At 38.5% G+C, this 20615-nt stretch overlaps 1 protein-coding gene across 2 annotated transcripts in view; it reads left to right on the forward strand.

Annotated features, from left to right (window-relative positions):
- The window catches only part of LOC139758987 (vascular endothelial growth factor receptor 1-like), an 85391-nt gene that overhangs the window by 44908 nt on the left and 19868 nt on the right, over nucleotides 1–20615 (forward strand). For both annotated transcript variants that reach the window (XM_071680860.1, XM_071680859.1), the window contains exons 14-19: nucleotides 767–928; nucleotides 1851–2012; nucleotides 5618–5754; nucleotides 8390–8567; nucleotides 11832–12092; nucleotides 18716–18943. In XM_071680860.1, coding sequence (XP_071536961.1) covers nucleotides 767–928; nucleotides 1851–2012; nucleotides 5618–5754; nucleotides 8390–8567; nucleotides 11832–12092; nucleotides 18716–18943 — 1128 coding nt within the window. The remainder of the gene's footprint in view (nucleotides 1–766; nucleotides 929–1850; nucleotides 2013–5617; nucleotides 5755–8389; nucleotides 8568–11831; nucleotides 12093–18715; nucleotides 18944–20615) is intronic.

Here is a 20615-nt window from a genome sequence, read left to right on the forward strand (position 1 = left end):
CCCCTGAGATCTGAAAAATATATTATCTGTAATATGAAAATGGATGATATCTGATGTCCACAGAATTTTAGAAATTTTAGGGGTTGGAGCAGGATGCTTCATAGAAGTGACCTTGATTAGATATTATATTTCTTGAATGAATTCAAGACCTGCATATTTGCCAGGAACAGACGAAGAAAAGATTCATTTACTTAATCCATTCTCTAGCTGTCATGTGCAGTGCCTTAAAACCACAGCTCCCTAACCACAATCAGGCCCCACAGACCTTTCTATTATTTACCCTGGCTGTTTCTCATTCCCTGGTTCATTCTGTTGACAGCACATTGACACCTGTATACCACATTGTTCCAAGTCACTCTCTCTTGTATATACCTTCTACCCTCCTGTGTGTTCACGCCCCAATCATGCAGTTTCCTTTTTACTCCATCCTTTCATCTCTAATTTGGTTTACCCCTTCTCCTTCTTCCTTCCACTTCTGACCCATATATCTTCTAAGTTAACTTCTCCTCACTGATTGTCTCCATATGTTCAAACCAGTTCAGCAAACCCTCTTCAAACCTCTCAGCCACACTCTTTTTGTTACCAGACCTCTCTCTTACCATTTTAGTACTTACTCGATCAAACCACTTTACACCATGTATTGATTTTAGCCATTTCATTTTCAACACATCCACCCTCAATCGCACATCCTCATCTATAGTCCATGCCTCGCATCCATATTACTTTGTCAGTACTACCATTTCTTCATAAATGATACTTTTTTCAGACATTGGTGGGGATTTTGTCTTTCGGCATCAAGGAGAAAATGGAACTAATGAAGTGTTTGCAGAGCAAACTATTGACGTTGTTGTTAATGATACCTTCTCCATCCTGTGTGCAGCTACTAAGTTTGATTACAAGAATGTTCATCTTGATTTTTCTGGATCCAGTAAGTTATTACTAATAGTTCCAAGTAAATTTCTTTCTTGATAAATTGCACCAGAAACATTTGTGATGCAAGGAGAAAAATGATCATACTGCATCAGAAATCCAGAAATGATGAATCTGAATGTTTTATGAATGAGGACAATTTTGTAAAGATTATATCAGGGTAAGATTTTTATTTCAGGCACAGTTTTCATTATTGTCATTCACTTTTCTAGTCCTGTGGCGTTGTGCTTATACCAAGTACGAAAAAAGTATCACAAGAGGTTTGCTATTGTGCTAGTGATATCCCTATGGGAAACATAATTGATGCACAGCAAGTTAAATTTCTTCACTGTGTTTTTTTTTAGGTGCATTCAGAAAGGTGAAGGAATTAAAAGCAGTAATGTCTGGGTCCGAAAAAATTTCAATTATTTTACATTGTACCTGTACACAGTAAAGTGATTCATGGGGAATCTTCCAAACTCTATTTTTTCTTCTCATAATTTTTTGGCAAACCAGTTTGATACCACATCTCCAGAATTTATCAGAGTAGAATATGAACTTTATGCTACAAATATGTTTTTTAGTTACTGATAACAAGATGATCAGAGTGCAAATATGTTTTTTAGTTACTGATAACAAGATGATCAGAGTGACTGATAATAAAGTGATGATTAGCGAGAATGTTCATGCTGCCTCTTTCCTACTAATATATTGGTTTGTTAATGAATTGCTGGGTGGGATCTTAGATACACATTTTACTTTCAGTAAAACAAACTTTCCTGTCTTGTCTGTATTATAAATTCTATGATGTGTATGTGAAATGGCAGTGATTGCTGAAGTACTTGCAAACAATCTATGTAATAACTGATGAAAGTTGAAAGAAAGTAAATATATTCTAGAAATTAGTCTTACATTAAGTAATTTGTAATTGCCTGTTACAGATTCTACAGATCTCCAGATACACAAAAATGAGACAGAATTTTCCAGACAGGACCAGATAAGGGAACAAAAAGTATCAACTGATTTGGAAGGAACATATATTTGTAAAGCAGAATTTACTGATACTGTAATCCTTGAGAGGAAAATGATCATCAAAGTTCATGGTAAGTAAGGATATACTTTTTCTTACTAAAAACTTTAAGTGGTATATACATTCATATCACTTTTGTTGTGTTGTATTCTTTTTTGTAGTCAGATAGTCATCGCCTAATTTTCTCTTCTTTTAAAGTCACTTAGAGAACAATTTTATGAACTTTGATGAATATAGGGTCTGGTTTTTATGTATTATCTGTCATATTTGCAAGTAAGGCCTCTATATGTGTGTTCTTTATACTGTCTTGCCAAGGCTGGAGATACAGATATGAATTGTATGAAAAATGTAGAACAGCAGATAATGTTGAACCAGGCATACATTAGTGAAGCAATTATATCCACTAACCATCTTACTGAAATAGTAAGTCATATGAGAACACTTTGCATTTGATAGTTACCAAGTGTTTAGTCACCACAGTTACATGCTGTGACTATTTGTATGTAACTCATATCATGTCCTGTGAATATCTTTTTCTTTTTTCACAGTTGCCATTGTTTAGTGATTACACTTTTACAGTAACCAGTCATGCTTGTGTAGTAGGCTAGTGGAAAAATAGTTTGACTTCTGCCAGGTATTTTTGTGGATACACAGAGGTCTCTTTCTACCATGGTTTTGAGTTTATATATTTGGAATAATGTATACCATTTAAGTGACCATGGTAGGAAGTTTTGAGTATCCATGATTTTTCAGAGCACCACCAAAATTTTATTCATGTATTGGACGAATGTTGTGCTGCCCTGGGCTGCTTGTGGCCCAGCCCAGCAAACCACAATTTGTAGTGAGTGACAGGAGGAGTATCATAATGAGGTGGTGTTGCAAGGGCAAGTGTTGACGTAGTCTTTTGTGTGGTGTCTCTGTCTTGCTACTTTGTAGGAGCATAGGGGCATGTCAGCACTAGTGACATACTGCCATCATATCATAACCATATAGTTTTGCGTTTTTCTTCTTTAAGATATGAAATGCTTGTTTTTAACCTTGAAGCATTCATTATAGGACTGTGGATATGCATCTCAAGAGTCATTCCCCCTAACTCCCCAACCATGGGGTCTTCTTGGAATTTAACCCCATTGGTTGGCAAGGGACTTCTGTACCTGTTTACTGATTATTTTACTTAATAACTGGGATATCGTTGAAAATTTTTGGTGATTCCAAGTGCTTTTTGATAATCTTTCTACCCTGATATTCATACTTAATTGTTAGGGTACCAGTAACCTTTTGCTCATTTCCCAATAATTAGTGCTCCTTATCTGTAAGTACTGCCCATACACCTCTTTTATCTCTTTCCCTAGGAACTTTACTTCATCATCCACCACTCACTGCCCTTTCTCTTATGTCCACCTCCCTCCTCCTGCATGCCACTCATTTCTTTTTGTACAGGCATAGGCAAGGTGTGTGTGTGTGTGTGTGTGTGTGTGCATACATACATAGGATGAAAGACATTCTGCACCCAGTCTTTCTTTGTATTTCTTCCCTATCATACTTACTTTATCTTCCAACAAAGCCACCCCAAAGACATGCAAGTCAACATTAATCTTTGGATTGGGCAGTGCAGTCAAAGAGGAGAACTCAGAGTTCATTGGTTTACATCTTCCCACATCTCCCCAAGTGTTATGCTGCTTGATGTATCACATGCAGGAGGGTGCACCTTCAGATTGAACCAGACAGAAGCCTGCTTAGATTATCCTCTCAAAAGTAGTTGTATTCCATGAAAGAGCAATCATTCCCATAGTTACTGAAAGAAAGGCATGACAGACATTGTTAAAGTTTCTGGATGACAACTTTAAACTTAAAGCAAAACCTCCAAGCTTCAATCAATGCCAGCCTCCCTTATCAAGGTGGAACAGATGGAGTGGAAATTAGCTAGTACTTTTCCACTATAGGCAGCTACTGCTGAGCAGCTAATTAAGACTGCCGAAGATAAAGCTTTTTTTGATACTTTACTGCCATTTTCTGTGTTCACCAGGTAGTGCCAGAAACATGAAGAAAGGAAGCTTCTTCTCAGGTCTATTCTCTTGTTGTCACATGTAATGCACCAAAACCACAGCCCCCTATTCACAACCAGGCCCCACAAACCTTTCCAGATACTTCACATGCCCTGGTACAGTCCATTGACAGCATATCAACCCTTGTATACCACAATGTTTCAGTTCACTCTGTCCCCTGCATGCCTTTTACCCTCCTGCCCTGATCACATTTTCACTTCTTTCTTCCATCTCCAATTTGGTCTTCCTATTCACCTGAATCAGCCACCAGCATTGTATCATCAGTGAACAACAACTGACTCACTTCTCAAGCCCTCTCATCCATAACAGACTGCATACTTGCCCCTCTCTCCAAAAGTTTTGCATTTACCTCCTTAACAACCCCATCCATAAACAAATTGAACAACCATGGAGACATCACACACCCCTGCCGCAAACCAACATTCACTGAGAACCAATCACCTTCCTCTCTTCCTACTTGTACACATGCCTTATATCCTCAATAAGAACTTTTCACTGCTTCTATCAACTTGCCTCCCATACCATATATTCTTAATACCTTCCACAGAGCATCTCCATCAACTCTATCATATGCCTTCTCCAGACCCATAAATGTTACATACAGATACATTTGTTTTTCTAAGTATTTCTCACATACATTCTTCAAAGTAAATACCTGATCCACACATCCTCTACCACTTCTGAAACCACACTGCTCTTCCCCAATCTGATGCTCTGTACATGCCTTCACCCTCTCAGTAAATACCCTCCCATATAATTTCCCACGAATAATCAGCAAACTTATACATCTGTGATTTAAGCACTCACCTTTATCCCCTTTGCCTTTGTACAATGGCACTATGCATGCATTCCGCCAATCCTCAGGAACTTCACCATGAGCTATACATACATTAATATCCTTACCAACCAGTCAACAACACAGTCAACCCCCTTTTTTTTTTTTTTAATAAATTCCACTGCAATACCATCCAAACCTGCCGCCTTGCCAGCTTTCATCTTCTGAAAAGCGTTTACTATCTCTTCTCTGTTTATCAAATCATTCTCCCTAACCCTCTCACTTTGCACATCACCTTGACCAAAACACCCTATATCTGCCACTCTATCATCTAACACATTCAACAAACCTTTAAAGTACTTACTCCATCTCCTTCTCACATCACCACTACTTTTTATTACCTCCCCATTAGCCCCCTTCACCAATGTTTTTTTTTTTCATACTTATTCACCATTTCCCACGTTAGCGAAGGTAGTGTTAAGAACAGAGGACCGAGCCTAAGGGGAATATCCTTACTTGGCCCCCTTCTCTGTTCCTTCTTTTGGAAAATTATGAATGAAACAGGTGGATTTCCAGCTCCCCGCTTCCTCGCCTTTTAGTCGCCTCCTACAACACGAAGGGAATACATGGGAAGTATTCTTTCTCCCCTATATGTGTGTGTGTGTGTGTGGATTTATGTTTAGTGTTAATGAGATGTCTTCTGTTAGGGCATTCAGTTGCTCTCATGCTGTGTCAATTAGCATGAAAATAAAAGAAACATTAAAATTTCAATTTATTGCTTCTTCTAAATGTGCCACATATGTTACATGATAAGAAAAGCACTCCTTTGTTTTTTAGATGAGGAAGAGGTGACTTTCACAGACAATGCCAATATGGATATTGATGGCCGCACCTTAGAAGTTGAGGAAGACAAGCCTTTCAATCTGAGCTGTACTGTATCTGGCAAGCCAACACCAACAGTGACATGGTTTAAGGTAAACTTTATGTACAGAGATTGACAAAGTTGACTGTAGACATTTCCTTAAGAAATGTAGGGATAGAGCAAATAGAGGACTTAACATGAAATTAAGTAGGTAACTTGTAAACAAGAGTGATGGATAGATTCAACAGATTGACTGAGGGCATGGTTAATGGACTTTGGTGCAGTGGTTAGCGTTCCTGACCATGTGCATTCATGGACCTGCCCTGGATCAAGTGCATAAGTTCAAATCCTGGTTGTGGCAGTCAGTCTCCAGTCAACCCAGCTGTTCATCCATCCCTTGGGGTTAGTCAGTTGAATGGGTGGGCATGTGAAAAGTCTTGGACAAACCACAGAAAGGTGTGGGGACCTGGATGTGGATAGAGAGCTGTGGTTTCAGTGCATTGCACATGACAGCTAGAGACTGAGTGTGAATGGATGTGGCCTTTTTTTGTCTTTTTCTGGCATTACCTCGCTGAAGCAGGGGGTAGTGATGCTGTTTCCTGTGGGATGGGGTAGTGCCAGAAATGAATGAAGGCAAGCAAGTACAACTATGTGCATGTGTATATATATGTATATGTCTTTGCATATGAGTGTATATGTATGTATATGTTGATATGTATGTGTATGTATATGTGTATATGTTGATATGTATATGTATGTATATGTGCGTGTATGGTCATTTATGTATATATATGTTTATGTGAGTGGGTGGGCCCCAGGAATGTAATACTCCCTCCCTGTACTTGTACAAATAGGTAATAAGTAACAGCTTAGGTATAAGTTTGTTGAGTGCATCCGGTAAGTTGTTTGGGAGAGTGGTGATTGAGAGGGTGTAGGCATTCATAGATTATCACACTGGGGAGGAACAATGTGGTTTCAGGAGTGGTCAAGAATGTGTGGATCAGGTTTTGTTTTAAAGACTGTGTGAGAAATACTTAAAGAAGCAGAAGGATTTGTATGTGACATTTATGGATGTGGAGAAAGCTTATTATAGGGTTAAAAGAGATTTCATGTGGAAGGTCTTATGAATCCATGGTGTGGGGGAAAGCTGCTAAAAGCAATGAGATTTTTTCATCAAGGGTGTATGGCATGTGTGTGAGTATGGGAAGAGGAGAGTGAGTAGTTTCAGGTAAAAGTTGGTCAGCAACAGGGGTGTGTGATGTCACTATGGCTGTTTGATTTGCATATGGATGGGATGGTGATGGAGGTGAATGCAAGAGTTTTGGAGAGAGAGAGAGAGGCAAGTATGCAGTCTAAGGGGATGAGGGGCCCAAAGAAGTAGGTCAGTTGTAGTTTGCTGATGACTCAGCACTAGTGGCATATTTAAGTGAGAAATTCAAAGCTGATGACTGAGTCTGGAGGAGTTTGTGAAAGGAGAAAGTTTAGAGTAAATGTAATTAAACACAAGGTTATTAGCTTTAGTAGGGTAGAGGGACAGGTTAGTTGGATCATGAGTTTGTATGGAAAGAAAACTAGGAAGAAGTGAGGTGTTTTAGATACTTGGGAGTGGACATGGCAGTGAATGGATCTATGGAAGTGGAAGTGAGACATAAGTTGAGTAAGGGGACAAAGATTCAGGGAGCATTAATGAGTGTGTGGAAAAAGAGAACATTGAATACGAGGTCGAAAATGGGTATGTTCGAAGGTATAGTAGTGCCATTGATGTTGTATGGGTGCAAGGTATAGACTTTAAACGAGGATATGTGGAGGAGGGTGGATGTGTTAGAAATGAAATGTTTGAGGACAATGTCTGGTGTCAGGTGGTTTGATAGAGTAAGTAATAAAAGGATAAGAGAGTGATGAGGTGATAAAAAGAGGGTAGTTAAGAGAGCAGAAGAGGATGTGCTAAAATGGCCTCAACATGAGGAGAGGATGCGTAAGGGGAGGTTGACATGGAGGATGTGTTGTCAGAGGTAGAGGGGAGGGGGGGTTAGGAGAAACCAAATTGGAGATGGAAGGATTGACAGAAAAAGATTTTGTGTAATTGAGGCTTGAACTGTGGTGTCAGGTGGTTTGATAGAGTAAGTAATAAAAGGATAAGAGAGTGGTGAGGTGATAAAGAGAGGGTAGTTGAGAAAGCAGAAGAGGATGTGCTGAAATGGTCTCAACATGAGGAGAGGATGAGTAAGAGGAGGTTGACATGGAGGATGTGTTGTCAGAGGTAGAGGGGAGGGTGGGTTAGGAGAAACCAAATTGGAGATGGAAGGATTGATTGAAAAAGATTTTGTGTAATTGAGGCTTGAACATGCAGTAAAGTGCAAGGTGTGCATGAGATAAAGTGAATTGGAGCACTGTGTTATGCAAGGGTCAACATGTTATCAATGGACTGAACTAGGGCATGTGAAGCTGCCATTAGAAAGCATGGAAACATCTGTAGGTCCTGATTTTAGATAGGAGCTGTGGTTTTGGTGGATTGCATATAACAGCTAGAAAATTGATGTGAGCAAATGCAGCTACCTCACTAACATGGAAAATTGCAAACAAGTATAGAAAAAATAGAGAATATATTTCAGGAAAAGTCATGGATCAATATCATTTAGATTTCTATGAGAGTGAGCCCACTGTTAGATGGAAGAGAAAGTTGGGTAGATTGTTAAAGAAGTTTGTTTATAACTTTGAAACATAAACAAATATTATTTTCATTTCAGGATGATGAACCTCTGACCCCTGACTCTTCCTTCTTTGATGATACAACATTTCTGGTGAATGATAATCAGAGGATTGAGTTAAAATATGTGTTTAAGAAGAAACATGTTGGACTGTACAGCTGTCGGGCAAAGAACCGACTGGGAGAACTCAAGGGGTTCCTTGAGATTGTAACACCTGGTAAGAATACAATTCTTTCAGTAATTCTAAATGTTTTCAGAATTTTGGAGAAATTATACATAACCCTGTAATCTCTTCTGACAGATGTTTATGCAAGCTGAGTGGTGCCTCTACACAAGTATTTATGCTTTTGTTTCTTGTCTCAGTTTCAAGGTTGTTCACTAAACTTAGATGGTGGTTGAGATGGCTCTACATAATACTTTCTTCCCTCGGACAGGATATCTGGCCATGCCAATGGCAGCACACTTTTGTGAGTTTTCCGGGAAGGAAATTGAGCAGCTTTGAACTAGCCCAGGTAGAAGATGATACTGAATTATTTAATGATGGTGATCTGTCTATGGATCATGTTGAGAAGGATTTTACAGGCACTAACTCTTCCAGGATTGAAAGTTGCCCATGATAAGGCAAAAGGTTTTTTTTAGTAAATGTGGAGGTAGTGTTACCACAACCTACTTGACCGAGAGAACACTGTGTCTTATTGGTGCAGCTGGTAGCTTTACAAACCTTATTATAGTTTTGCTGTTATGAAAAAATCGATAGTGGATCACATTGATTATAACTAGCCAAAATTTATTATATAAGATAAAGTGTAATTGTAGTCGGTACTTAGATTATTGGTGTGGGAGATGATAATATAATATGCAGTGGCAACTGATAGGTGATAGTTGGTAAATAACCAACAATCAAGGAGGTATATTACCATTACTACCCACCTAGGTATCAGGAGAGTTAGTGACGGTTGCTTAGTGAGCCAGCACTTCAATGGTTATCAAGTTGCACCTCTCAAATTCAGGTAGCTGTCTTTCCTTTTTGCCTCACCCACACATGGACAACTGACTTTCTGTCCACAAACATACAATCTCTCCTTGCTACACATGATACTTGACAACACTTAACTCACACAGGTCATTCTTCGTAATTCTAGATTTTCCTGCGGTGACCACAGTGTGCTTGCCCTGCCTTTTGGCAAAATTGTAGGAGCAGTAGATAGCAGTAGTAGGTAGGAACATTTAGGCAGAAGCATTAGTTAGAAACATTAGGTAGAAGTAGTAGGCAGGAGCATTAGGTAGATACAATATGGGAAATGATAATAGTGCAGAAGGGGGCCTGGGTATGAGTGGAAACATTGTTGCAGTGGGTCACTGCTCACCACCCAGCCTTAGAAGCATTTCATGGGACTGAGAAGTTTACAATTTTTCCCTGCAGCTTTTTACTCTTTATAGAGCATAGAGTTATGTTTCTGCTAATGCAAGACTAAGTGAGCAAGCTAGTCAGTAAGAGCATGTCATGCTTTTTGTTGATGGGCCCATGATAAAGCTGATAGAGAGTGAAACTGATACTTTTCACAAAAGATGAGAGAACAGCATTCCTACCTATGGAAAATATCACTGTGTTTTATGTTGTTTTAAGACCTTGTATGCTGATGACATATACAAAAGAAGATTCGTGAATACTGGGCTACAGATGCACTAATTCATGCTCACATTTTTTCCAGGGTAATGTAATACCAAAGGCCATTTCATGATCATTGTACAAGTGCTAGATTTTTCTGATAATACTTTTATCTCAACTGACATCCTATTTAGGAAATATGCCATATCTCTTTATGGTAAGTATGATATGCCCATATGATAGCACACTTTTTTATGCTTACAAGTGGCCAGGTTTTGAAAAGGTCATTATTTATTTTGATCATATAATATTTTTTTATCATTGATTCCTTGATGGTCATCAAGAACTAAAGTTTTCATTTTTTCATTGTCTTGATATTATTTGTCTTATTATTCGATATATTTCTGTGAGTATTATGATGTAAAGGATTCTTAGTTCTTTATATTATTCTCAATTCTACTTAATCATTATTTATCCCACAGTATTACTTCATAGAAATAGATTTTCTTCATAGACTGTATTTTTCATATTTATCAGCTTCCCAGAAGTAAATATGTTTGTATTATACTGAGAGAAAGAAACAGAGAAAGCAAAAGCAAGTACGGATAAACTGAGATAGGGTATGGATATATCTAGGTATGCCAGGCTGGTAAACCGAGATGGCAACATAGGAATATGTAAACAAATGGTGATTTCAAAGTCAGCATTAACCAGTTAATACATGAAGATCTGTACCCTCTTTCACACTTACAAAATTTATTAGTTGAGCTGGCAAGTTTACCATCTAATTGAAATGGATGAGGATTGAAAACATCTGTCCTATCTTTGTATCCCTCCTGTGGATCCTGTTTGTTATTTTGTTGTGCTTCTTAGGTGTAGTGACCAAACTTGAGAAATATATTCTAGTTTTGGCTAGTTTTATTATGTGAACAGCTGCTGAATATTTTTTTTTTTATAAATGTACATGAATACAGTTCTTACATCTGTCAGCAAGCACTCCTTTACTTTTTTTATGTATGACTTTGGTGACAGTTAAGAAATCTGCTTCCAGATTCTTCACACAGATTCTTGCAGCTTATTTCTTGCTAGATAATTTTCATATTGAGGTCTTTCACTGTATCACATCCTTTTTACATTGCATTTACCCAGGTTGAATATCATTAATCATATCAGACCCATTTTGGAGCTTTTTTAAGTCTTCCTGTTGTTGGATACCATCCTCCTCACATTTTTATTCCATTTAGACATTTGAGTAATCCACAAATATATTTATGTTGGAGTCCAATCTTGGCAAGTCTTTGACTTGGATAAAAATGAAAAATGGTTTCGGAACAAAACTTTGCAGCATGCCACTGGTGACTTCAATTCACGTCAATAAGGCCTCCCTGACATGCTTCATTTGTAACTTCTCTCCATCAAAGTAATCTCCTCTTTATTCCTGCCCGAAGATCCAGCAGTCAGCTGACAGGCAACTGAGCAGAGCCACATTTACACTTAATGGAAGGTTCAAGGAAGCTACATAGGAGGGTGGCACAAACACTTCTGCTAGCTTTGAGATATTTTGACACTTAGCATGCTGGGGTTTATGTTACCCCACCTCACTGATGCAGGGTTAAGAATATCCTTAAAGCTATTGGTCACCTAAGTTTTTTTAACTTGGAGTTCTAGAGGCACTACTTTTGTAAGCCATGGTAAACAGCACAATAGTGCCACATCTCAGACAAAACAAATGTAACTTCAAAATAACAACAACATTAATTGGGGACTGGGTATGAATCATTAGTGATATAAACTGCAGAACATCATTATTGAAAACAACTTCGATTAAGAATTTCCTATTAAGTGTAGTTAATTTCCTTTTTTACTTTACAGGAGGTGGCCTTGGCAGCATAGGAAAAGTTACCTTGACTGTTACATGCTTAGGCACAGCATTTCTTGTGTTGATAATTGCTTTGCTCACCAAGAAAGTCAAGAAAGAAAAAAGATTTCGGAAGTCTTTCCGTGAGACTCAGTTATATTTGTTTGCGAAAGGAAACATTTGTCAGCTTAACCCAGACTGCACAGCTGATGAACAAGCAGAACTGCTCCCATACAATCAAGAATGGGAAGTACCAAGAGAAAATATCAAAATAGGTAAGCATTTTGTGTCCATTATTAATCCAGCTTTCGTATGGATTGTTTTTGTATCATACAGTGTATGTATTTATATTGTTAATAGACATACAATCTCAGGACCCTTTTTATGGGATTACTAAAGCATTGAGGCTTTGCTAAAATCAAAAGCAGGGAAATAATTGACTCATACATGAGTAAGTTCCTTGACTGTACTTCCTTTGATCAGCTAGCAATGATACAGCTTTGGTGAAGGTGACTTTCTATTCACATCCTAATCACAAATGGGCAGAACCCAAAAGCAATTTACATTCCACTCAAAAATGACTTTTCACAATAGTTGACTGCAAGTAGGGAGAGTCATGTAACACCTGTATGTGTGTGCTCACAATAAAGAAGATTCATTCTTATTGCACCTATCCAGCCCCCATTCAAGAAACACTCCTGACCTATTCCAATGAAGTTCCTTCACCCAGAGAACACATGAATATACTCATAAGACATTACTCAAAAATCATCCACAAACCAACCTCACACAAGTAGAAAAATCTTGAAAATCTAATAAAAGATCCATGTAGAAATGACTGTCGCAGTTATAAGCATTACAGTTAAAACCTTAAAAGAGCGATGCCTGCTACAGGCCTGCGCAACATACTGCACTTTTACATAAACACTTTGGCCCATTTGCAATCCAAGCACTTGCAGATATCTTCAACTGCTCGTGGCTTCACAACAAGATCTCCAACATTTTGAAATTTCCAGCTTAATACCAATCTAAAAACTCGCTGCACCACCCAACTCCCCCTCTTCCTCCCATCCTATATCACCTCCATCCTTTGTATTTTAGCTCAATGAAAAACTGATCCACAACAAAAAGAACTGGAATTCAAGGATCTTATAAAAAGAAGTGCTCCTGATATTGTTGAAGTTGTGGAAGCTAAGCTTACCAAGGAGATAAGCTTTCACCTTTTCTGCCCACAGGGGTATATGATAACAAGAAAGGAGAGAAAATGTAAAGGAGTGGGAGGATTAGCTCTCTTAATAAAGAAAGCCTGAAGTTTCAAGAAGTATTGGAGGATGGCTCATTGAGGCAATACATAATAGGAATAGTAACTTTAGGGAAGAATAGCACAGTGGTGTTATTAGTGCTAAATCTCCCCAAAAATTTCAGCTAACCAGAATGCATACACAATATTGACATTGAAGGAACTGTCATGATGTATAAAAAAAAAAAAAAATGTATATGTGCGTTTGTGGACGTGTATGTATATACATGTGTATGTGGGTGGGTTGGGCCACTCTTTCATCTGTTTCCTTGCACTGCCTCGCTAATGCGGGAGACAGCGACAAAGTATAAAAAAAAAAAAAAAAAAAAATGTATATGTGCGTTTGTGGACGTGTATGTATATACATGTGTATGTGGGTGGGTTGGGCCACTCTTTCATCTGTTTCCTTGCACTGCCTCGCTAATGCGGGAGACAGCGACAAAGTATAAAAAAAAAAAAAAAAAATGTATATGTGCGTTTGTGGACGTGTATGTATATACATGTGTATGTGGGTGGGTTGGGCCACTCTTTCATCTGTTTCCTTGCACTGCCTCGCTAATGCGGGAGACAGCGACAAAGTATAAAAAAAAAAAAAAAAAAAAAAAAAAAAAAAAAAAAAAAAAAAATGTATATGTGCGTTTGTGGACGTGTATGTATATACATGTGTATGTGGGTGGGTTGGGCCACTCTTTCATCTGTTTCCTTGCACTGCCTCGCTAATGCGGGAGACAGCGACAAAGTATAAAAAAAAAAAAAAATGTATATGTGCGTTTGTGGACGTGTATGTATATACATGTGTATGTGGGTGGGTTGGGCCACTCTTTCATCTGTTTCCTTGCACTGCCTCGCTAATGCGGGAGACAGCGACAAAGTATAAAAAAAAAAAAAAATGTATATGTGCGTTTGTGGACGTGTATGTATATACATGTGTATGTGGGTGGGTTGGGCCACTCTTTCATCTGTTTCCTTGCACTGCCTCGCTAATGCGGGAGACAGCGACAAAGTATAAAAAAAAAAAAAAATGTATATGTGCGTTTGTGGACGTGTATGTATATACATGTGTATGTGGGTGGGTTGGGCCACTCTTTCATCTGTTTCCTTGCACTGCCTCGCTAATGCGGGAGACAGCGACAAAGTATAAAAAAAAAAAAAAATGTATATGTGCGTTTGTGGACGTGTATGTATATACATGTGTATGTGGGTGGGTTGGGCCACTCTTTCATCTGTTTCCTTGCACTGCCTCGCTAATGCGGGAGACAGCGACAAAGTATAAAAAAAAAAAAAAAATGTATATGTGCGTTTGTGGACGTGTATGTATATACATGTGTATGTGGGTGGGTTGGGCCACTCTTTCATCTGTTTCCTTGCACTGCCTCGCTAATGCGGGAGACAGCGACAAAGTATAAAAAAAAAAAAAAAAAAAAAATGTATATGTGCGTTTGTGGACGTGTATGTATATACATGTGTATGTGGGTGGGTTGGGCCACTCTTTCATCTGTTTCCTTGCACTGCCTCGCTAATGCGGGAGACAGCGACAAAGTATAAAAAAAAAAAAAAATGTATATGTGCGTTTGTGGACGTGTATGTATATACATGTGTATGTGGGTGGGTTGGGCCACTCTTTCATCTGTTTCCTTGCACTGCCTCGCTAATGCGGGAGACAGCGACAAAGTATAAAAAAAAAAAAAAATGTATATGTGCGTTTGTGGACGTGTATGTATATACATGTGTATGTGGGTGGGTTGGGCCACTCTTTCATCTGTTTCCTTGCACTGCCTCGCTAATGCGGGAGACAGCGACAAAGTATAAAAAAAAAAAAAAATGTATATGTGCGTTTGTGGACGTGTATGTATATACATGTGTATGTGGGTGGGTTGGGCCACTCTTTCATCTGTTTCCTTGCACTGCCTCGCTAATGCGGGAGACAGCGACAAAGTATAAAAAAAAAAAAAAAAAAAAAAATGTATATGTGCGTTTGTGGACGTGTATGTATATACATGTGTATGTGGGTGGGTTGGGCCACTCTTTCATCTGTTTCCTTGCACTGCCTCGCTAATGCGGGAGACAGCGACAAAGTATAAAAAAAAAAAAAAAAAAATGTATATGTGCGTTTGTGGACGTGTATGTATATACATGTGTATGTGGGTGGGTTGGGCCACTCTTTCATCTGTTTCCTTGCACTGCCTCGCTAATGCGGGAGACAGCGACAAAGTATAAAAAAAAAAAAAAATGTATATGTGCGTTTGTGGACGTGTATGTATATACATGTGTATGTGGGTGGGTTGGGCCACTCTTTCATCTGTTTCCTTGCACTGCCTCGCTAATGCGGGAGACAGCGACAAAGTATAAAAAAAAAAAAAAATGTATATGTGCGTTTGTGGACGTGTATGTATATACATGTGTATGTGGGTGGGTTGGGCCACTCTTTCATCTGTTTCCTTGCACTGCCTCGCTAATGCGGGAGACAGCGACAAAGTATAAAAAAAAAAAAAAATGTATATGTGCGTTTGTGGACGTGTATGTATATACATGTGTATGTGGGTGGGTTGGGCCACTCTTTCATCTGTTTCCTTGCACTGCCTCGCTAATGCGGGAGACAGCGACAAAGTATAAAAAAAAAAAAAAATGTATATGTGCGTTTGTGGACGTGTATGTATATACATGTGTATGTGGGTGGGTTGGGCCACTCTTTCATCTGTTTCCTTGCACTGCCTCGCTAATGCGGGAGACAGCGACAAAGTATAAAAAAAAAAAAAAAAAAAAAATGTATATGTGCGTTTGTGGACGTGTATGTATATACATGTGTATGTGGGTGGGTTGGGCCACTCTTTCATCTGTTTCCTTGCACTGCCTCGCTAATGCGGGAGACAGCGACAAAGTATAAAAAAAAAAAAAAAAAAATGTATATGTGCGTTTGTGGACGTGTATGTATATACATGTGTATGTGGGTGGGTTGGGCCACTCTTTCATCTGTTTCCTTGCACTGCCTCGCTAATGCGGGAGACAGCGACAAAGTATAAAAAAAAAAAAAAATGTATATGTGCGTTTGTGGACGTGTATGTATATACATGTGTATGTGGGTGGGTTGGGCCACTCTTTCATCTGTTTCCTTGCACTGCCTCGCTAATGCGGGAGACAGCGACAAAGTATAAAAAAAAAAAAAAAAAAAAAAAATGTATATTGTTGAACTAATATAATGAAATTTGAGGTAAGATAGAGGGAACGACAAGAAATGGAAGACCAAATTGGAGGTGGAAGGATGGAGTGAAAAAGATTTTAAGCCATTGAGGCCTGAACATGCAGGAGGGTGAGAGGCATGCAAGGAATAGAGTGAATTGGAACGATGTGGTATACTGGGGTCGACGTGCTGTCAGTGGATTGAACCAGGGCATGTGAATCATCTGGGGTAAACCATGGAAAGTTTTGTAGGGCCTGGATGTGGGAAGGGATTTGTGGTTTCGGTGCATTATACATGACAGCTAGAGACTGAGTGTGAACGAATGTGGCCTTTGTTGTCTTTCTTAGCACTACCTTGCGTGCATGCGGGGGGGAGTGGGTTGTCATTTCATGTGTGGTGGGGTGGTGACGGGAATGAATAAAGGCAGCAAGTATGAATTATGTACATATGTATTTATGTATATGTCTCTGTATGTATATGTATACGTTAAAATGTATAGGTATGTATATGTGCGTTTGTGGATGTGTATGTATATACATGTGTATGTGGGTGGGTTGGGCCACTCTTTCATCTGTTTCCTTGCACTGCCTCACTAATGCGGGAGACAGTGACAAAGTAAAATAAAATGATAAAAAAAAGATATATTGGGAAATGGAATTCAGTTGCCAGGAACCAGGATGTTGTGTTGAAAGGTTCTGTAAAATTACAGTGATGGAGTAGAGCCTCATATACAGAGTGAATGATAAGTAAGAGGAAGGATTGGTTTAATGAAATAGTCATAAAGCAAAGAAGCTTTGAGATGTGCTGTGGCAAGGAGATAGACATCATTGTAACCATTGAGCATTTGCATTGCATAAGCGAGCAAAAAATGAGTATAGCAAAATAAAAAAAGAGAAACAAAGAAACTTTGAGAAGAATATTATGGACAAGGCATTTGGAAATCTGAAATTATTCCATAAATTCATTAGGAGTTGGTTGTCACTTAAGAAGCAGCTAATCAAGATCAGGGATTCAGAGGGAAATATTGTAGAGGATGATTAAAGAATATTTGAGGAAGTGAATAGGAAGATCAGAAATGCTTACAGTGGAAGACACTATAGCCCCAATGCTCGTAACTTGGAATGAGGAAGGTGTTTTGGAAATCGTTGAGATATCTAGAAAAGATAATAACAGAATACTTAAAGGACTTTATCGATACAAAGCTCATGGTCCTGATGAAATTTCATCATATATGCTAAAGATGTGTGCAGATACACATGGTAGACCACTTGAATTACTGTTGAAGATGTCACTGGAGAGATGTATAGTGCCAAGGGAATGGAGAAGGGCAAACATCATACATGTATATAAGGAAAGGGGACTGGGAACAGGTGTTGAGCTACAGAATGATCTCACTAATGGGTGTGGAGGTGTGAAGTTCTGGAAAACATTATGACTTTCTGCAGAGGAGAAATTTCCTCTGCAAGAGACAGCATGGTTTTAGGGAGAGAAGGTCATGTGTAAGTGATCTCTTAGAATTTTTTAAGAGATTATGCACAGTCCTGGACAGTAGGGAAGGCTGGGTGAACTGTCTGTATCTTTACTGGCAAAAAGCATTTGACACTATACCACAAAGGAGGTTGATTATGAAGCTGGATCACCAAGCTGGAATAAGGTGGAAACTCCTTTGTTGAATAGAGTATCTCAGTAGGAGGGAACAAAGGATGCATGTCAGAGGAGCTCTTCCCAGATGGGTAGAGGTGACAAGTGGAATGCCACAGAGTTATATGATTCTGTATCGTATTGTTTATTTAGGAATAGGGTGAGAGGCTTTATGAGGATCTAAAAAAATTATGGGGGCGTGATTTTTAGCCGTTTAATGCTAGCAGAGGTGGTTTGATAAATTCAAGAGACATGCTAACTTCAACTTAATCAATATCACCAATTTTACAGTAAATTATCTGTGTAGTGAGCACTGTTGTTTTGTAAAGTATTACCGATGACTAGTGCCTGGTGTAACCAATTACATCATGTTTTTGTTATGTAACTTCTTTTTATAGTATAAAGGGAAGACCTTGGTTAACACAAATTAAACATGTTTGCAGTGTTTTCCAAGGCAAATAGTCATGCATAGTGGCTCACTTAACACTGTTTTTTTGCAACCATTTAAAACTGCTAAGCAGGGGCTGTAGCTGCTTGTATGTGTGTTTGATTCATTGCTCAAAAAGCCATTAAGCATACAGTGAAAATTTATCCTTTTCTTTTTATTACATACTAAACAGAGTTCATTATTTCTTTTCTCTACTTTTTTCAGAAAGTTAATTGACCACACATATGCACATTCTTTTTTATTGTTTCACTTTCCTGTTTCTAAGGCTCATTATCCTAAGGAGGTTATATTTTCACTGACTGTTGAATTTTGCAACAACCTTGTCACATAGGTAAGCAGCTGGGTTCTGGAGCTTTTGGACGTGTGGTGAAAGCAACTGTTGTAGGTCTGGATGAAGATGGTATTTCTTCAACTACAGCAGCAGTCAAGATGTGCAAGAGCCAGGCTGATCAGTCCCAGGTGCGATCCTTGGCCCTAGAGCTCAAAATTTTAATTCACCTTGGCAAGCATCTTAACATTGTGAACCTTTTGGGTGCCAATACTGTCCACATTGGCAAAGGTAAGTTTTTACATGTGTTATATTTTCATTATTTTTTAATTCTGTTGATAGCCAGAGTTTTTATGACTGTTGCTGAAACTTAAAGGATATTCTTTGTAAGCTTAAGAAATCTAAATGAACTCTTTATTGGTAGATTAATATAATTAGGATATTAATGTTATAAACATAACTGACTTAAAAATATCCATGATAATTCATGAGGGAAGGACAAAAGTTAAGAAAAGTGAATGTAAAGCAATATGTGACAGGATGATGAAAACAGAGAAGCTGAATTTTGAACTGAATACTTTAAAGGGAGAAATGTAGAATGAATGTTTGAGCTGGTGTGGTTTTGTGTCTATCTGTATCTCAGATGCCCATTCCCTTTAGAACTCCCTCAAGAGGATGGCCATGGCAAAAGAGTCTCCTTAACTGTTGAACTCCAATGCTGCCACTTATCCTTTTGTGGCTCACCTTTAACAGGCCACTGGCAGAGGGCAACTCTGGCACAGTGTTTTCAGAGGCTTTCACCATCTACTTTTACCTAACATTCCTGCCAAATGTTCCACTTTATTGCTTCTTCACTCAGTGTCTCTTGGTATTTCTTCACACAAGTCTCTTTTCCAACCTCACTCACTTTCACAACCCTCCTCCTACTTATATTATTTCCTCTTTTCCAAAAAACTCTACAAATCTTCACCATTTCCTGCATCAGGTAATGATCAGTCATTTTCCCTGTTACCCCGCTCAGCATATTCACCTCCAAGAGTCTCTTTTTTGCATGCCCATCATTTAGTATGTAATTCAGTAATGCCTGTTTACTGTCTTTCCTACTTATACTTTTACTTGCATATGTCCCTCTTTTTAAACCAGGTATTCCAAATCACCAGTCCTTTTTCAGCACACAATTTAACAAGCTGTTCACCAATTGCATTCACCTTACTGAATATCCCATTTCCCTCAATTATACCCTCAACTGCCACATTACACACTGTCACAATTGAATCACCCATCACTAAAACCCACCCTCTTGCATCAAAACATTGACACACTCAGCTGTTCTTAAAACTTGCCTCTCATCATCTCTTTTCTCATGGCTGGGTGCATAAATTCTAATAATTATTCATCTCTTACAATCTGCTTTCATTTTTACCCACATCACTCTAGAGCTCACTTTCTTACATTCTTTCACACATTTTGACAACTCCTGCTTCAGCTTTTGCCTTCATACAAACCTCTGACATTATCCCTAAGACGTTCTCAAACCATTCTTCCCCTTTATTCATTCAAAGCCAGAATATCCAGGTTCCTTTTCTCAAAAATACTACTTAGCACTTCTTTCTTTTTCTTTTGGTTACATCTAAACACATTGAAAAAAAAACCAGCCTAAGCCACTGAGGAGAATAAGCACTCTTCAATGGGCTATTTTTTATGTCCACTTGTTTAGAAAATGAAATACAAAAAGGGGTTTCCAAGCCCTGCTCTTAGTTGCCTTCTATGACACCTTCTGCAATAGCCTTCAGTATGGATAGGGAAATATTTAGTAAGCTTTTCGTATTTTATGTAAGGTAAAAACTAGAATGTGCTTCTAAAGTTTGGTTACTGCACCTAAAGAAGCAGAAGGTACTAATAGAAAAGGTCCTGAGAAGGGTAAAAAGGATGGTACCAGAGTTGAGAGAGCTAAGTAACAAGA

This window comes from Panulirus ornatus, chromosome 32 (assembly GCF_036320965.1).
Source record: "Panulirus ornatus isolate Po-2019 chromosome 32, ASM3632096v1, whole genome shotgun sequence".
Classification (NCBI taxonomy): domain Eukaryota; kingdom Metazoa; phylum Arthropoda; class Malacostraca; order Decapoda; family Palinuridae; genus Panulirus; species Panulirus ornatus.